This window comes from Hippopotamus amphibius, chromosome 6 (assembly GCF_030028045.1).
Source record: "Hippopotamus amphibius kiboko isolate mHipAmp2 chromosome 6, mHipAmp2.hap2, whole genome shotgun sequence".
Taxonomy (NCBI): Eukaryota; Metazoa; Chordata; class Mammalia; order Artiodactyla; family Hippopotamidae; genus Hippopotamus; species Hippopotamus amphibius.
In genome coordinates this window covers 101,755,352-101,772,685 of record NC_080191.1, presented here as the reverse complement: position 1 = coordinate 101,772,685, position 17,334 = coordinate 101,755,352, and the positions used below count along the sequence as shown (strand labels likewise).

Here is a 17,334-nt window from a genome sequence, read left to right as displayed (position 1 = left end):
TGAAATATTTGGACACACCACTTGGAAAATATATATGGAAATGCAAAGGATGAAAGACAGCCAAGACAGTCTTAAAAAAGCAAAACAAGCTGGAAGATTTTGCTCTAACCAGAGGTCAAGCCCAACAAAGTGCAATACTAGTGTGAGTACATTAACATGCCCTCAGACTGCTGCTTCTGACCACGATGTACAACAGGGACAAGATTTACCCTCCCATTTTAAACCACTTTAAAACCAGACAAAAAATACAAAAAAACACTTTTCAGACACTGGAAAACAGGAAGCACATGGCTGTGATTCCCCAAGATAAAGGTGAGTCCTATGGCTATCCTGGCATACTCTCTGAAGAGTTTCCAGGCCATGGCACAAGGGTGGGGGACGGGGGCGGGGGGGAGGAGGCACAACAACACTCAAATAGAGTTCATTAGAGCCACGTTCAAGGGACAAACCAGAGTTCCATGAAGCCAAAAGGCTAAACGCGTGGGGCAGAGACCTGTAGAAGACGGATCTGGCACAGAGCGTGTGCTAGGTCAGGGCTTCTCCAGTCTTCCACTGAATGTTAAACTGCATGTATGTGAAGAGAACCACCTGGGACCAGGGAAAGGCCACCAGGAAGCAGTAAGCCACACAACCCCGGAACTCACACAGGGATGGGGACTCATGTTCCTCTTACCAGCAGAGTATCACGTCCTCATAAGGCCTTAGGAGCTGAGCTAAACCATCCCCTGACCAAAGGCTGCTCCAGATATGTCCTAACAAAGCTCAGAAACATGGCTCAACAGGATCAAACCGATTCCAGGTAACCATAGCTGCAGAACAAACCCAACACTGTGCAGCCATCCCCAGGACCCCCGCGGATAACAAAATTCACAGATGCTCAAGTCCCCTCTATAACATGGCAGCGTAGTATTTGCATGGAACTTACACACCTTCTCCTGTACACCTTAGATCATCTCTAGATAGCTTACAACACCTAAAACAATGTAAATGTTATGTGAACAGTTGTAAATACAACTAGGTAAACAGTTACCAGCATAAGGCAAATTCAAGTTTTGCTTTTTAGAACTTTCTGGAAATTTTTTAATATTTTTGATCCACGGTTGGTTGAATTCATGGATGTGGAATGTGTGGATACAGAGGGCCACCTGTATAAAGGGACTCAGCACCCAAGAGCATAAACTTCACAATCAACAGAGAAAGGAAAATGGATGGTCAGGAGTCAGAGATTAGAGGAAAACTCACTAAAATTTTATTGTGTATCTTCTCGTATACCTTTTCAATTGTACACCTTGTGTCTATACTACCCAGTCCAAAAATTTTTAATTAAAAATATTTAAAAGTTTAAAATGTAAAGTATTTGTCATTTTTTAAAGTAAGGAGTGAAGTCATTTTGTATTCTGTATTAGTGTCTGATTAAACGAATATGAAAAAAACAGGGAGCTCTCGTAGATCAATCTAAAACAGCCCTGCCATGTGTCATCTCCAGATGATAAGTCCTATTGAAAATCTAGAGTACAGGCAGATCTCAACTCCCACATGGGTAATGTTCCAAAAGTGTACTTTAAGTCTATTATCTAGTGCTCTGAATATACCACAGAAACAACGCGAGGCTGCTCTGGAAAGGCCTATTTTACTCACACTGTACCTCAAGTGTCCTCAAGTGGTCCTAAACAAAAGAGCACCGCAAAACCCCAAGTAAAAAAGAACTCTGCAGGAGGGTTCAGAATTCCCACTTGCGGAGGCTAAAAACATGTCTCTTCCCTCTGTATCCCTGACATTAGGGAAAGGACTCAATTCATACCTCCAAACCCTCCCCTGACTCCAAGAAACTCAGTACTGCAGGGACCAAAAAGAAGGAAAGGCAGAGAAAAGGCTCACAAAGGGCTGAAGAGATGAGCTGCCCAAGGACTTCCTCCTAAGTCCACATAAAACCCAAGCAAGTGGGGCTTCCTAGGTGGCGCAGTGGTTAAGAATCTGCCTGCCAATGCAGGGGACATGGGTTCGATCCCTGCTCCAGGAAGATCCCACATGCCGAGGAGCAACTAAGCCCGTGCACCACAACTATTGAGCCCATGTGCCGCAACTACTGAAGCCCACGCGCCTAGAGCCTGTGCTCCTCAACAAGAGAAGCCACGGCAATGAGGAGCCCGCGCACCACAATGAAGAGTAGCCCCCACTCACCACAACTGAAGAAAGGCCGCGCACAGCAAAAAAAGACCCAACACAACCAATAAAAATAGATAAATTAATTAAAAAAAAAAAAAAAACCCCAAGCAAGCAAGGCTTCTGCTCCCTGTCCTCTGTCCACTCCCTGTCCTCTGTTCACTTTGAGAGGCAAGATGGCACAGCAGGGGGTGTGTGGCATGAAGACAGGTTTAAGTGCCAACATTAGTTACTTCTGAAACTTACTGACCTGTACGCACAGGAATTTAACTACCTTCAGTGAGCCTCAGTTTCCTTATCTAATAAAAAGGTGCTAACATGTATTGTTCAAGCTTATTTCAAGGACAGTCACACGGTATGGAAGGTAGACTCACTGTATGTCCTCAAACAATGGAAGCCAGTGTTGTGCTGTTACTTCTGAGGACATCAGAGACTCTGGGCTACTGTTCCTTCCACCAGCAGCACCTACCCCTTGAAAAAGAGTATTCCCGCCCCTGAGCAGCCTCCTAAGACTATTATTCATAGAAACAATATAAAACTGGGGATTCCATGTTCCCCTTTTCCATTCATACAAATGAAAGATGAATGAATACATCAAGCACTGACACGCAGAGGGTTTAGTGACTGCATCACGGCCCCAGTGATAGGGCCTGGCACCAAGGGGGCAGCAATGGTGGGAGCACTTGGGAGAAGAGCAGTAGGAAACAGGAGGTAGAAAGGCTATAGAAACTGCCCCTTCTCTCTCCCTCCTTTTACCCATGGTAGTGGAAAACCAACAACTGCTTTTCAAAATACTTGAAAAGCAAGTATTAGGAGCTACAGTGGCTCCGTGAAGTAACTAATGACTTACAATGAAGAGAAAACTTCAGTACAGTAGCTTTCAACTTAATATACAAGATTTGCAGGAGAGAGAGAAATACAAATAATTGCACCATCCAAGCTGGAAGAAACATCTAAATTGGGATGGGTTTTATTACATGCTGAAATCTTGTTAAGGATTACTTAGGAGAAAACACCTAAAAAATGTGATTCAATATCCAATTTTCCATAAACTGGAAAATACATCTAATGTACAAGCCAAGGTTAAAAGAAAACAAAGAAAAAGCTCTCTGGCAATTCACGTCACATCAAATTGAAGATCTCTGAAATACAGGAAACAGAACCACTGCCCTAGAAGGGACATTCAGAAGCAGCTCTAGTCTCCAGATAAACAGAGACCTAAAAGAATCAAGACGGTTATTGCCCAGCCTCCCACAGAAGCCTATTCCAACATTCAATCACCCAAACCAATGACTGGGCATCAAACAGCACTAGATATTCAGTGACAAGTACAGTACATGAAAGGATTTACATCCCAAAGCTGACCAATTCTCTGTGACAGAAGTATTTTCTCGTCTTCTTTTCTCTTAGACAAGACAATGACTGATACTCAATCTCTTAAACAAGCTGTCCTTCAGACTTAAAGACAGTCATTAGAGGTGTCCCTCAGGATTCACTTTAAGGCTCAAGGAACATTTATCCAGAAACCTCAGCCTTTATTTCTAACCAGTTTCATTCCCACCTTGTCTTCTCCAGGATCCATACATCCATCCTAAAACAGGATGTTGCATCTAGATTTAATATTTCTAAAGAGGACTTACTAATAACAAGCATGACAAAAAGATTACTTCCTAGTTCTAATGAGATTTGTCCAAAGGATCCAAATTCATAGACTTTTAAGATACAGCAGTAAACTGCTGGTTTATTCAGTGTAAGACACATTATAAATCCCAGTTATTTTAGCTGTTTGCATGCAGTGAAGACTCTCTAAATCTGAATTGAAATAAACCAGGATTTTTCTGTATTGCATCTGTGTTTCATCACATTCCTTCTAACTGAATTTCATTATATTTTTGTTGAAACATGAAATGCAATCAAGAATATTACTTAAATCTAAGCTTATATCTACTCTTTCCCTTATTTACATAGCCAATAATCACAAAAAAAACTTACTAGGTCTCCCATGATTCCTTATTTAGCTTAACCCAATGCCTTACCATCATCATAGTATGTCTTAGATAGCAAAGCCAATGCATATTTGCCAGATTTATTTACTCATTTGTTATGATGCAAGTTAATCAATCAAAATATTTTTAAATATTTTTAAGAACTACAGGGATACCTCAATGTTTTTATAAAATTTGCATTTAAATGTAAGATTTCAGAAAGGTGATACAACCTGTGAGAGTAATTTCTTCAGAAGCTGTGCTATGGCAGGGTCCTCGGGTGGAGGGCAGTCAGGAAGAGACCCGTTTCGCTTCTTCTGACGCATGTGAAGATGTCTGAACAAGCTAGTAATATCTTTAGACCTCAAAGCATAATCAAATATAGAACGACTTACTGGCTCTTTTAAAACACTGAGTAGAACAAGTTTCCTTTCAATCTATATTAGAAAAATAAAGAGAATCAGCCAAAGATACAACATACAGTACATCTGTTTTCAAATTCAATCAATATAACCTGTGTAAAGTTAACATAGGTATTCATTTTCTAAGAAAATGGGAGATACCAACATCTGAATTTTTGCTTAGAAGAAAAAAGAATACCAATGACCTTTAAAGAGCTGAGGTATTCTTCATCCATTGTTAGCATCTGAGTACACACCTGTGTCTATCATACTTGAATACTGCTAGTAAATACCCAGACTAGAAAAGTCTAAATTCCATGTTTTCTAGAACCCAAAATGTCAGATGACTTCCTAGATCTAAAAAGTACCTGCAGTTCACAGCTCTAATAGTTAAAAGTACTGATTCAGAGAAGATTCTCAGCAGCCACAGGGCTGCCCTCCAGTCATCAGGTTTTCCCAACAGCTTCAACCACTTCTAAAAAACATCACTCTCTCCAAAGAGTTCATAAAAATCCCTCCTTTTTTAATCCCCAAGAATACTCTCCTTGACAATGCATTTACAATAAAAAGGATGAGCACTACTAAATAGTAACCAAGAGGACTTTGTTTAGATATATATTTAGCTACCTGGTAAGTTAGCCATTAGAAACCAGCATAAAAAGGTATCTTTTGTCTAATCCAAACTACAGAAAGGTAAGAATTATGAAGCATATAGATAATGAGTATCTCAACTCCTGAGCCTGGCCTTTCAAATTATAAAACAATGATAAAAGCAAATAATAATAATAATAATAATAATTTCTGAAAAAAAAAAAAGAGAATGGTGCAGATTTCTAACAAACCGCTTACATACCAGTAAACCATAACTAAGTTATTAGAAACACATGTAATTTTCAATTCCAGAAACACTCTCTTTCTTTCATCATAAGTTTAAGAGCCGAACTTCTAAATACAATAAAGTCAAAGTAGGAATCTCTAGACCTGATTTCCAAGGAAGCCTTAATAAACTTCAAAAAAGGGGGGCATATTTCCTAGCAATATAATTCATCTTTCACGGATATATTAATTGTTCTTAGGATAAAAATTTTAAAATCTACAAACTCTATGAAATGAAGAATGGTGATTCCCCAAACTGGATTAGTCTATTATGAAAAGTAAGGACTGAAGGTAGTCAAAGACACTTGTTTGCAGAGGATAGCCAAGGCCATTTTCTCCAACCACAGGGAAGGAACACTGGGCTTATAAAAGTAGGAGAAAGCTAGACAGGAATGGGAATTTGCAAAAGAAAAACAGAGTTTTAGTAAAAAAAAGACATTTTAGGATGTTTTAACAACCAGAATCATCTCTCAATAGTCCATTCAATTTAAATATCTATTTTGATAGTTGGCTGTCCAGCAAAATGAAGAGTGTGAACACTGACAAACTGGGTAAATAACTGCCTTGTACAAACCAAAAACCCAAAGTTTATCCTCAAGCACTACACTGCTTGGAAAGTGGGGTGGGGTGGGAGGAGAGCAAGAGGGATCACGTAGTCATCAGATTTTAAAAAAAAGAAAAGAAACCAGAACCGGTTAATGCTCCAAAAACACTTTTGAAAAAGTCTTTTTTTAATTTATTACAAATGTGGACTTGGACTGAAATCAATTATACTTTTACACCAAAAGCATGTCCATCAATATATGTTTCTGCTATATTTCACTTCACAGCAGATGCATTACAACACTGCACAAAAGGGAAAAGGATGAACTACTGAGTACTGCCTTATGTACAACACAATGTACAACGTAACAGTCTCCTGAACTTCCCTCACCTTCCAAAGTGTTTGTTCCATTAACTACCTTGAAAGGAATGTGAAAATGCTGTATCCCAATTTAAATCTTCAAAAATTTAAATAAAAATAGGACTCTCTAAACCTTTCTTTAAAGGGGCACAATTTGGAGGGAGGACTAATTTCAAGTTGGAACATGCATACCTGTATTATTGGTTGAGTAATATATGGGTCAAGGTAAGGCATCAGTTTGCAGTAAACATCAGCTGTGCTTATTTGGTGAGCTACCACTGTGATAAATCCCACGGCACCATAGCGTATCCACAGATTGGGATGACACAGAAAGGGGGCTAAGAGAGAAAAAAAGGTAGGGATTAAATCATGTTCATAAATAGTTTCACACTATCAAGACAAACAAATTTTCACCTTATAACACAACTGATAAAGGGATTATATCAAATGTTACTATCAGGTTGCCTTCATATACTCAATTATCCTGGGACATTAACTGAACCAAGTGAACATACTGCTATTATAATATTCCCTACCATAAATATCAGCAATACCATAGAAGAATAAAAATAGCTACCTCTTCTCTTGGGATTTAAATTGTTGTATTTTTAGTCAGGGCTGAAGATGACTGGGCATATACTCATTTACAAGACTGGGTTAAAAACTATTGGACGGAGACAGAAAAAGTCCCAACAGTATATAGCAAACTATTACTCCCCCACCAATACCCCCACAAAGTCCAAGGACACTCCATTTACCACATAAAGGGCAAGGAAACTGAGAAGCTGTTTCTCCTGCAAGCCACAGTTTAGTTTAAGGGAATGATTTCGCCTGACTGACATTCTGACTGACATTCTTTTTAAGGCAAAGATTTGATCACAAATACAATACTCATAAACTCATTCACAAGGCATTATAAATGAAAACTACAAGGCAGAAAACATATGACACCCATTCTTAAAGAGTTTAAGGTATAAGATTAAACCAGAAAATTAAATCTTTTCACACCTTTTATTTTAACTATTTTCTGTACCATACCTGAGTCAATGATTTCAACTAACTGAAGTAAGATTTAGAATAAAACTCAAATTTCTAAAAGCAAAAAACAACAACAACAACAAAAAAAACAAACTATTAGTTCCGAGGATGCAAAAACATCAGCATTTAGAGAATACTAACTTCATAAGAAATTCAGGCTAATAGAGAAATACCATCACAGTGATGTCAACATCATGGTGGAGTGAGACACTCCCTTTGTGTCTCCCCTTTAATCGACAACATCCATAACTCAACAAAGGTACCTCTGCCCAACACACCAGATGCAGGAGAATTCCACTTATCTGTACATCTAGAGGTGGATGGACTGGAACAGAGCAGGTAGAACCAGGGGAACAGTGTGGACGGTGACTGCGATCCTGGCCCTCCGACCACAGCAGGTGAGCCTACAGCCCCAGAGCACATGGTAGCAGCAAGGGAGGTGGTACACACGACTCTGGCCTTCCCCTACAGCAGCACCCACGGCCACAGGTAACTGGGCAGCAGCAGCAGTGGAGCCCAGGACCCCATCCCTCCAGCTACAGAGGCACCCACAATTCTGGCCCCCCATACCTCCAACCACAGCAGCAAACCCCTCAAACCTTACAACACCAGACATGGCAGAGATGCCCATGTGATTCCAGCTCCACCCCATGCTCCCCCTCATCCTGTGACAGAGGAGCCTGGGACTCAGGGGATCCTGGGCATGGCAGGAAAGCCCACTATCCTGCTGCCCCAGGCAATGACGCCAGCAACACTGGCAGCAACAAGGCATCAACGACACCAGAGGCACAAGAAGCAATAATGAGGTCACAGGACAACACCTCTAATAGAGGCAGTGGAGGGTGGAAACTGCAGACTCTCAAATATAACCAGAGGCAGCTCAGGTAAAAGAATTTAAAAATTTGTGCTATCCCACCACCTACTGGAAAACAAATAGAAAGACCTCCAACTTCCAACCTGTTGAAACATTAGAAACAAGCAGAAATGCTTTTACTACTTCACAGGCACAGGAAGAACAACTCATCGTGCCACAAAAAGGAAATGAAAATTCTCCGGAAACTAAAGTCACAGAATACTGAGATATGACAGAGAATTCCACAGAGTTGCCATGAAGAAATTCAACGAGCCACAAGAAAACTCACAAGGCAGTTCAATGAGTTCAGGGAGAAAACTAATGAACAGAAGGAACACTTTACCAGAGAGACTAAAACTCAAAAAAAGAATCAAACAGAAATCCGAAGCTGAAGAACTCAATAAACAAGCTGAAGAATGCAATTAGAAAGCACTGGAAATAGACTAGACCACATGGAAGAGAAAATTAGTGAGCTTGAAGATAGAAAACTAGAAATCTAAAAGTAGAAGAAGAAAGAGAAATAAGATATTTAAAAATGAGGAAATTCTACAAGAGCTAATAGACTTTTAGGTAGGGCAACATTAGGGTAATAGGTATTCCAGGAGAAGAGAAAAAGAAGGGAACAGAAAGTTTATTTAAAGAAATAATAGCTGAGAACTTCCCAAGCCTGGGGAAGGAAATGGATATACAAGTCCATGAAACTAAGAGAACACCTGATTATTTCAATGCAAAAAGACCTTCTCCAAGACACATTATATTAAAATTGTCAAAAGCCAATGACAAAGAAAGAATTTTAAAGGCAGCCAGGAATAAAAGGATGGTAACCTACAAAGGAACCCCACTCAGGCTACCATCAGATTTCTCAGCAGAAACTCTACAGGTGAGGAGGGAGTGGAATGATATTCTCAAAACACCAAAAGATAATTTAAAAACTGTCACCCAAGAGCACTCTAGCCAGCAGTTATCATTCACATATGAAGGAGAAATACTTTCCCAGTCAAGCAAAAGCTGAGGGAGTTCTTCAACACTAGACCTGCCATCTACCAGAAACAAAAAGGTAGAAATACACAAAACTCCATGTAAGCTGACAGACTCAGAAAACTGCAATTCTTTATCAGCATAGGTTCTTGAACACTTTATTAAAGCATAAAGGTTAAAGGGGAGAAGAAAGCAGAAAAAATAACCATAGCTACTTCAATTTGGTAACAAACTCACAACATAAAAAGGAATCATTTCAGACAACAAAAAGACAAAGAGGGAAAAGGACAGAACCTACAGAGGCAAATGAAAATGCCACCAGTAGAAAAAGGACTATTTCACCTATGAGATGTTTTATACAAACCTCATGGTAACCACAAAAAGTAAATCTAGAGCAGAGACAGGAAACATAAAATAAAATAAGGAAACAAAAAAAAATAACAGAAAACCACCAAATCAAAATGGCAAACAGAAACACAAGGAAAAAAGAAACAATGAAGGACTTCCCTGGTGGCGTATTGGTTGAGAATCCACCTGCCAATACAGGGGACATGGATTCGATCCCTGGTCTGGGAAGATCTCACATGCTGCAGAGCAACTAAGCCCATGTGCCACAACTACTGAGCCTGCCCTCTAGAGACTGCGAGCCACAACTACTGAAGCCCACGTGCTCTAGGGCCCATGTGCCACAACTACTAAGCCCACACGTACCACAACTACTGAGCCCACATGTGCCACAACTACTGAAGCCCATGTGCCTAGAGCCCATGCTCCACAACAAGAGAAGCCACTGCAGTGAGAAGCCCATACACTGCAACAAAGAGTAACCCCTGCTCGCCACAACTAGAGAAAGCCCACGCACAGCAACAAAGACCCAAAGCAGTCAAAAAAATAAAAAAGAAAAAGAAAGAAAGGAAAGGAAACAATGAAGATTGAGAGCAACCAGAAAATAAAAGATTAAATGGCAGTACTAAGTCCTCATCTATCAATAATCACCTAAATTTAAATTGATTGACTTCATCAATCAAAAGACACAGAGTGGCCAGATGTATTAAAAAACAAGACCCACCACACGCTGTCTTTGTTCTGAAGACAAACACAGGATCAAAGTGAAGGGATAGAAGATGATACTCCAAGTTACAGCCTAAAGAGAGGGAATGTAGCCAAACTCATATCAACAAAATAAGACTTCAAGCCAATAAAAGCTAACAAAAGACAAAGATGGACAGTATATAATGATAAACACAACAATTCATGGAGAAGACATAACAGTGATTAATATATATATATACCTAACATAGGAGCACCGAAGTATACAAAACAATTATTAACAGACCTAAAGGGAGAAACTGACAGCAACACAGTAACAGTAAGGAACTTTAACACCCCACTTACATCAATGGGTAGATCATCATCCAGACAGAAATAAACCCAAATATCTGGACAACAAAAGAGCAATGAACGTACAACAGAGAAAGGACAGTCTCTTAAATGTTGTTGGGAAAACTGGACAACTACCTGCAAAAAAGTGAAACTAGACCACTATCTCTCACCATATACAAAAATCAACTCAAAATGGATTAAAGACCTGAAAGCATACAACCACTAAAAGAAAACATAAGCAGCATGATCGCTGACATCAGTCTTAGCAAAAATCTTTCTAGATATGTCTCCTCAGGCAAGAGAAACAAAAGCAAAAATAAATAACTAGGACTACACCAAACTAAAAAGCTTCTTTCTGCACAGCAAAAGAAACCATTAACAAAACAGACAATCTATTGAGTGGGAGAAGATATTTCCAAGTTATATATCTGATGAGTCATATATAAAGAACTCATACAACTCAACAATAACAAAAAAACAAACAACCTGAATAAAAAATGGGCAGAGGAGCTGAAACAACATTTTCCCAAAGACCTACAGTTGGCTGGCAGACACATGCAAAGATGTTCACCATTGCTAATTACAAGGAAAATGCAAATCAAAATTACAATGAGCTATTACCTCACATCCGTGAGAATGTCTATTATCAAACAAATGAGAAATAGTAAGTGCTGGAAAGGATGTGCAGAAAAGGAAACCTCATACACTGTGGGTATGTAAACTGGTACAGCCACTATGGAAAATAGAGTGGAGAGTCCTCAAAACATTAAGAATAGAACTACCATAAGATCCAGCTATTTCTGGGTATTTATCCAAAGAATAAGAAAATACTAATTCAAAAAGATACATGCACCCCTATGTTCATCATAGCTTTATTTACAATGGCCAAGATATGGGAACAACCTGAGTGCCCATCAATGGATGAAGATATGGTATCAATATGCAATGGAACATTACTCAGCCATAAAAAAGGTAAAATCTTGCCATTTGCAATAACACAGATGGACCCTGAGTGTTAAATATGTCACACAGAGAAAGAAAAATACCGTATGATTTCATTCACATGTGGAATATAAAAAACAGACAAACAAGAAAAGTAAAATAAATGAACAAATGAAACCAAACAAAAACAAGCATATAATACAGAGAACAGAGTAACGGTTACCAGAAGGGGAGGGGCAGGGAGGAGGGCAAAATGGGTAAAGGGGTTCAACTGAATGATGATGGATAGAAACTAAATTTTTTCGTGGTGAGCACACTGTAGTGTGTACAAAAGTAGAAATATAATGTACACATGAAACTTAGATGATGTTATAAACCAATGTTACCTCAATAAAAATTAAATTTAAAAAATAAGAAATGATTAAAAAAAATACTATTTTGCGCTAATATAATGTATAAATAGGAGAAGAGAAAAAAATTGTTCAAGATATCTGTCTCCAAAGTTCTCCTAATTACAATTCTTCTAACTACACATGGAGCTGGTTTTGATTATTTCATAAACATCCTGCAGCCTCTGAGATGACCAACAAGGGAGGGCTGGTAGTTTCCCTCTGACAACAGAGCAAATGAAGACTGGAAAAATCTCTAAAAAGTAACTAAATGCAAGATGACCTGGCAGGAGTTAGGCACTAAATGACACTGAATAAGCAGCCCCAATTCTCTGTGTTGCCTGTGTTACACAGTCACTCCGGGCCTGGTGCTCACTCACGGAGTACAAAGGGTACCCTCTCGTCTCAGTCACAGTATCTGCTCTGGCCAGTGGAATGGCAGCAGATTAACACAAACAGAGGCTTGAAATGTGCGGCATAGCTAGGCTTCTGCCATCACCCAGAAGATAACCTGGGTGCTGCTGCCCCTCTAATCTGCGTCCCAGAACGAGACAAATCACAGTCACCATCGACAGTCTGGGAGACGCAAGGCTTAAAGCAGAGCCGCCCACTGAGCTCACAGAAGCACGATGAGAAACTGACTGAAGCATTTACTGGGATTTTGCGGTTAACTGTTATACAGCATTATTGTATCAGTAAGTAGCTAACTGCTACAAAGAACCTCCAAAACTCCAAACACAAGAAACCAGAATCGAGAGGATTTCCTATAAAACATCCAATACATTTCCAAGCATCTGGGGACAAACAGAGGGAAAGGTGAGATTTCACAATATCTAAGTGGGATGAGTGTAGTTTTTAATCACGATACTCGCCACCACCACAATTCCCTTAAAGAATCACTACAACAGACTAACCAAGCATAGTTTAAAGACAGAACAAGAGACATGCATATAGCTTATCATTTGTTTTAAGTAGGTGTCTCTAAGTTATTAAAAACTTTCTTCTTTTAAATAGTTCAAAATGCCAACAAATGACTATTTGCTTGATTTTTCTCAGCAAGGCTTTCTTTTCTCCCATGGCTGGTACCAAATTCAGTTCCAGTTCTAAGGGAGCTCAACATCCAAAAAGCTGTACCACACTAGCTTTATTCTATACCTAAAGATAATAATTTATTTTGATGCTAAACTTAAGATATATGAGGAACCCATATATTCATCCTATGATCAATGACTAGAAACCGCAGGACTCAGAAAAATCTCTGCAAATTTGAAAGGAGGGGTAAAAAAACTCTTTTATGATAACCTTTTGCTTAAAAATTCAGGGACATCCACTTTGTAGATAAATAAAATGCTAATTATATGCTATATTAAATATCAAAAATAATTTCCAAATAATTAGGGAACAGAAGGAATGTATTATGTGAAATTAGAATATATAAGTACATATTTACATACAGAAGATTTTCATTAGAATAAAGAAGATCAAAGTCGAAAGCAGGAAAAACTCAATGCTTAGGAGGTAATGCCACGTTCACAGGAGAAAACAAGAAAACATGGATGTGAGAATCCAGAAGCTGAGAATGAGCAGGAACCTATTCCAGGCAGCAAGGTGTGTGCTAAGATGACACATTTTCTCTCTAGTATTACTATGAAAAGGGGTGCTGTCTACACCTGCCTTAAATTACACAGGATCAGAAATTCAAAACACATTCTAACATCTTTTATTATATTAATAATTTTTGTTTCCCAAGCTACTAGCTCTTTTAAAAATTGGGAAAAAAAAACAGAGATGACTCCCTCAAGGTTTAGCACTCTGTAGCTTACACAAAAAATCCAAAGCATTTCAATGTAATAGAAATTTTTATCGTGATTATGTTGCCAATACTCAAAACTTTTCAATTAAATTTGTCATTATTTTTAACATAATCATCAAAAAAATTCAAACCAAGTTAGGGTTACAAACTAAAAGAATGATTATAGATATTTAGAGCACAAAATAAGAAACCTACATATACTCAAATTTCCACAAAATTTTTCTTTTAAATAGCTACATTCATGCCTAAAAACTTTCAGAAATTTTATACCTCTCTACTATCTAACCATCTAATGTCAATAATCAAAATTAATAATAACTCCTTCATCTTTTTTCTCTGAGGATTCTCTCCAGAAAAACCTATTAACCAAATCTAATTTTGGCTTTCTATAAATCCTTTTGGCAAAGCATTAAGCGGCAATAAAGTATTTTATCTAAAAAGGCAATTTTCTAAGATTTCATGTCTTCTCAGTACAAAGCCAATGTGCAATCTTATCAATACATTGGTTACTTTCTTAAAATGAAGTGATAGGACTAAAAGCTTCTAATATTTTTAATTTTTCAAGGTGCCACATGTACCTATTTGTTCTTATTCTGAACTTTAAGTTGACGGACATAGATAACTGTTCTACAGGTCAAGGAGTTAACTCCTTTCATTGGTTAAAAAAATTACCAATGGTAGTAACATCAACACTATGAATGCTGAACTGGCAACTGGCACAATGACAGAAGTCACAGACAATTCTCCGCATCCAGTTTCAACCTAATGGTCACATGTCCAAAAACACAAGCTGACTCTCTGGAGCAGTTAAAGACTTCAGCCACATTTGTTAAAAAAGAAAAATGGATGGACCTAGAGACTGTCATACAGAGTGAAGTGAGTCAGAAAGAGAAAAACAAATATCATATATTAACGCATATATGTGGAATACAGAAAAATGGTACAAATCAACCGGTTTGCAAGGCAGAAATAGAGACACAGATGTAGAGAACAAACATATGGACACCAAGTGGGGAAAGTGGTGGGGGGGGGGGGGGGGTGAACTGGGAGACTGGGATTGCCGTATATACATTACTAATAAGAAAAAAAATATCAAACTGTACACTTTAAATATATGCGGTTTATTGTATGTCAACTATATCTCAATAAAAGTTCTTAAAGAAAAAACAAAAAAAACCCACAAAATCTTCATTTTTCAAGGATCACCAAGACTTAACTACAGATTAAAAGCAAGGTGTGTTTCCCAACCTGGGCTGGAGGATCAATGCTCCTGTGTGTGTGCTTGTGTGTCGCGCACATACAGGCCAGCACGCAGGCATAAGCAGGCACACAGGTGTGCACACACACACACAACAGGGACAATACGCTGAAAATCTCACTCCAGGTGCCTAGAAATTTTACAATGCCCCATCAGTTGTTATTTCTCTTACCACTCCCTCATTCTCCCATCCTAATTTTGAGAAACAAAAACTTACCAATATCACTGGCAAATTCGTATACATGGGGTTTTTGCAGCAGCCCTAACTGGCACATACAGGTAAGGGCATTAAGAGCTTTCACAATAACAAATTCCTCAGCATCACTAAGACCTTGTTGCAGCAGGGGTTTGAGAATTGAGGAGCTCTGCCAGCCAACATAGGCAGCAACACCTGAAAAAGAGAAGCAACACTACATGATTTTTTTATCCCTGGAAGTACAAATGCCATTAAGTAAAACAATAAAATTAATCAAAAGTCAAATACATTGAGAGACAATCTAGGCAGAGACAACACGTTTCCTACCCAGCACAATAAATGAAAAAGACCTACATCAATGCAAATCATCAAGAAATCCTGCAACACTAAGGGGAAAAAAGATCCTATGAGCTTACAGAAAGAAAAATACAGATCCCCTAAAAAGGAAGTAGAACCAGACTGGCATCAGATAATCCTCAGCAACAATGCAGGCTAGAACACAACAAGGCAAGACCTTCAAGATTATGGAAGAAATTTTATACCCAAACTGTCAATAAAACAAGAAAACAAAAATAAGTCATGTTGAAACATGCAAGGACTAAACGTGTTTACCTCCCATGCAAACATTTCTAAGAAAGTTCCTAAGGATGTACTCCGGCAAAATAAAGAAAATGTAGAATGTACAAAATGGTAGATATAACACAGGAATTCAAGGGGGGAAAAAGATAATAGCTAATAAAGATCTAGAAATTAATCAGCCCAAACTAGAATCGAAAGTCAATAAACTTCAAAAATGTTATCAAGAAGAAAAAATAGATTAAAAGCAATAGATAAAATTGGTAAGAAAGAAGTTAGAGGACTTCCTAGGTGGCGCAGTGAGTAAGAATCTGCCTGCCAATGCAGGGGACACGGGTTCGAGCCCTGCCCTGGGAAGATTCCACATGTCATGGAGCAACTAAGTCCGTGCGCCACAACTATTGAGCTTGTGCTCTATAGCCCATGAGCCACAACTATTGAGCCCATGTGCCGCAACTACAGAAGCCCACGCGCCTAGAGCCCATGACAAGAGAAGCCACTACAATGAGGAGCCCGCGCACCACAATGAAGAGTAGCCCCCACTCGCAGCAACTAGAGAAAGCCCGTGTGCAACAACAAAGACCCAACACAGCCAATAAATAAATAAAATAAGTAAATTCATAAAAAAAAGAAGCTAGATATTTATTATAGATAAAGTAAAGAAGGTACATTACTTTTCTAAAAGGAAAACAAAAAACTCTGAAACTCCACGACAAACAAAAAAACTGTTCAAGAAAGTCATAGTGTAAAAATGAAATAAATTAAAATGTGCCATGCCTTTAGTAGTTTGCAGAGGACAAAAAAAAGAATCCATTGACCTTGATGCTATAAACATTCTCATCAACTGATAAAGGAATTATGGCATTAGAATTGTGGTGAAGCAATTATAAATATAGTACACTAGTTGGCTCTAAAGTCAATAAAAGTTACACATTCATAATCATGTAAATTGTTTTGAGTTTTCAGAATCAGTCTATACAAGCACAAGACTTTATTACGATTACAGAACAGAATGTAAATATTATCAACTATGAAAATGCAATTGTGAGTTGAACTGTCAATTAACAATTAGTTGAATTATCAACCAAAAAAAGAAGTAGAAGGAAGGAAAAAAGAAAAAAAGGAAGGAAGGAAGGGAGGAAGGGGGCACAAAATTACTTGTAGCCCAAAGCAGAAGTAGACCAATAAGAAAACAGTTTGAATTAAAGTTATAAAAACAATAAACTAAATATCTACATCTCAAAACAGAGAGGCGAAGGGGGATAAGGGTATGGTATGAATGAGTTAAATCTTCATCTGGCACAGAAAAAAGTCAAGAGATAAAGGGTAAAGTTGATAATCCTAATAAGAGTAATATGAAAATACTAGTTAAAGACATGGCAATAATCACCTGAAGATATCAAATCAAAACCACAAACCAGAGTACGTGCCTCTGGAAAGTGCAACTATTGCCTTTTATACTTTATTTCATCTATTTTGAGTAATTTGCAAAAGCGTATTTCCCCTGTAATTGAGAAATAATTTTAGAATTACTTTCCTGTAATAAAAGAAAAAACGCTGTCTAAAATTCCAGTGGATT

At 38.3% G+C, this 17,334-nt stretch overlaps 1 protein-coding gene across 1 annotated transcript in view; it reads right to left on the bottom strand.

Moving 5' to 3' along the window:
- The window catches only part of PIK3R4 (phosphoinositide-3-kinase regulatory subunit 4), a 64,497-nt gene that overhangs the window by 24,340 nt on the left and 22,823 nt on the right, over window positions 1-17,334 (bottom strand). Inside the window, exons 7-9 of the mRNA XM_057738871.1 lie at window positions 15,201-15,374; window positions 6,522-6,667; window positions 4,382-4,585 (exon numbers count right to left, since the gene is read on the bottom strand). Coding sequence (XP_057594854.1) covers window positions 4,382-4,585; window positions 6,522-6,667; window positions 15,201-15,374 — 524 coding nt within the window. The remainder of the gene's footprint in view (window positions 1-4,381; window positions 4,586-6,521; window positions 6,668-15,200; window positions 15,375-17,334) is intronic.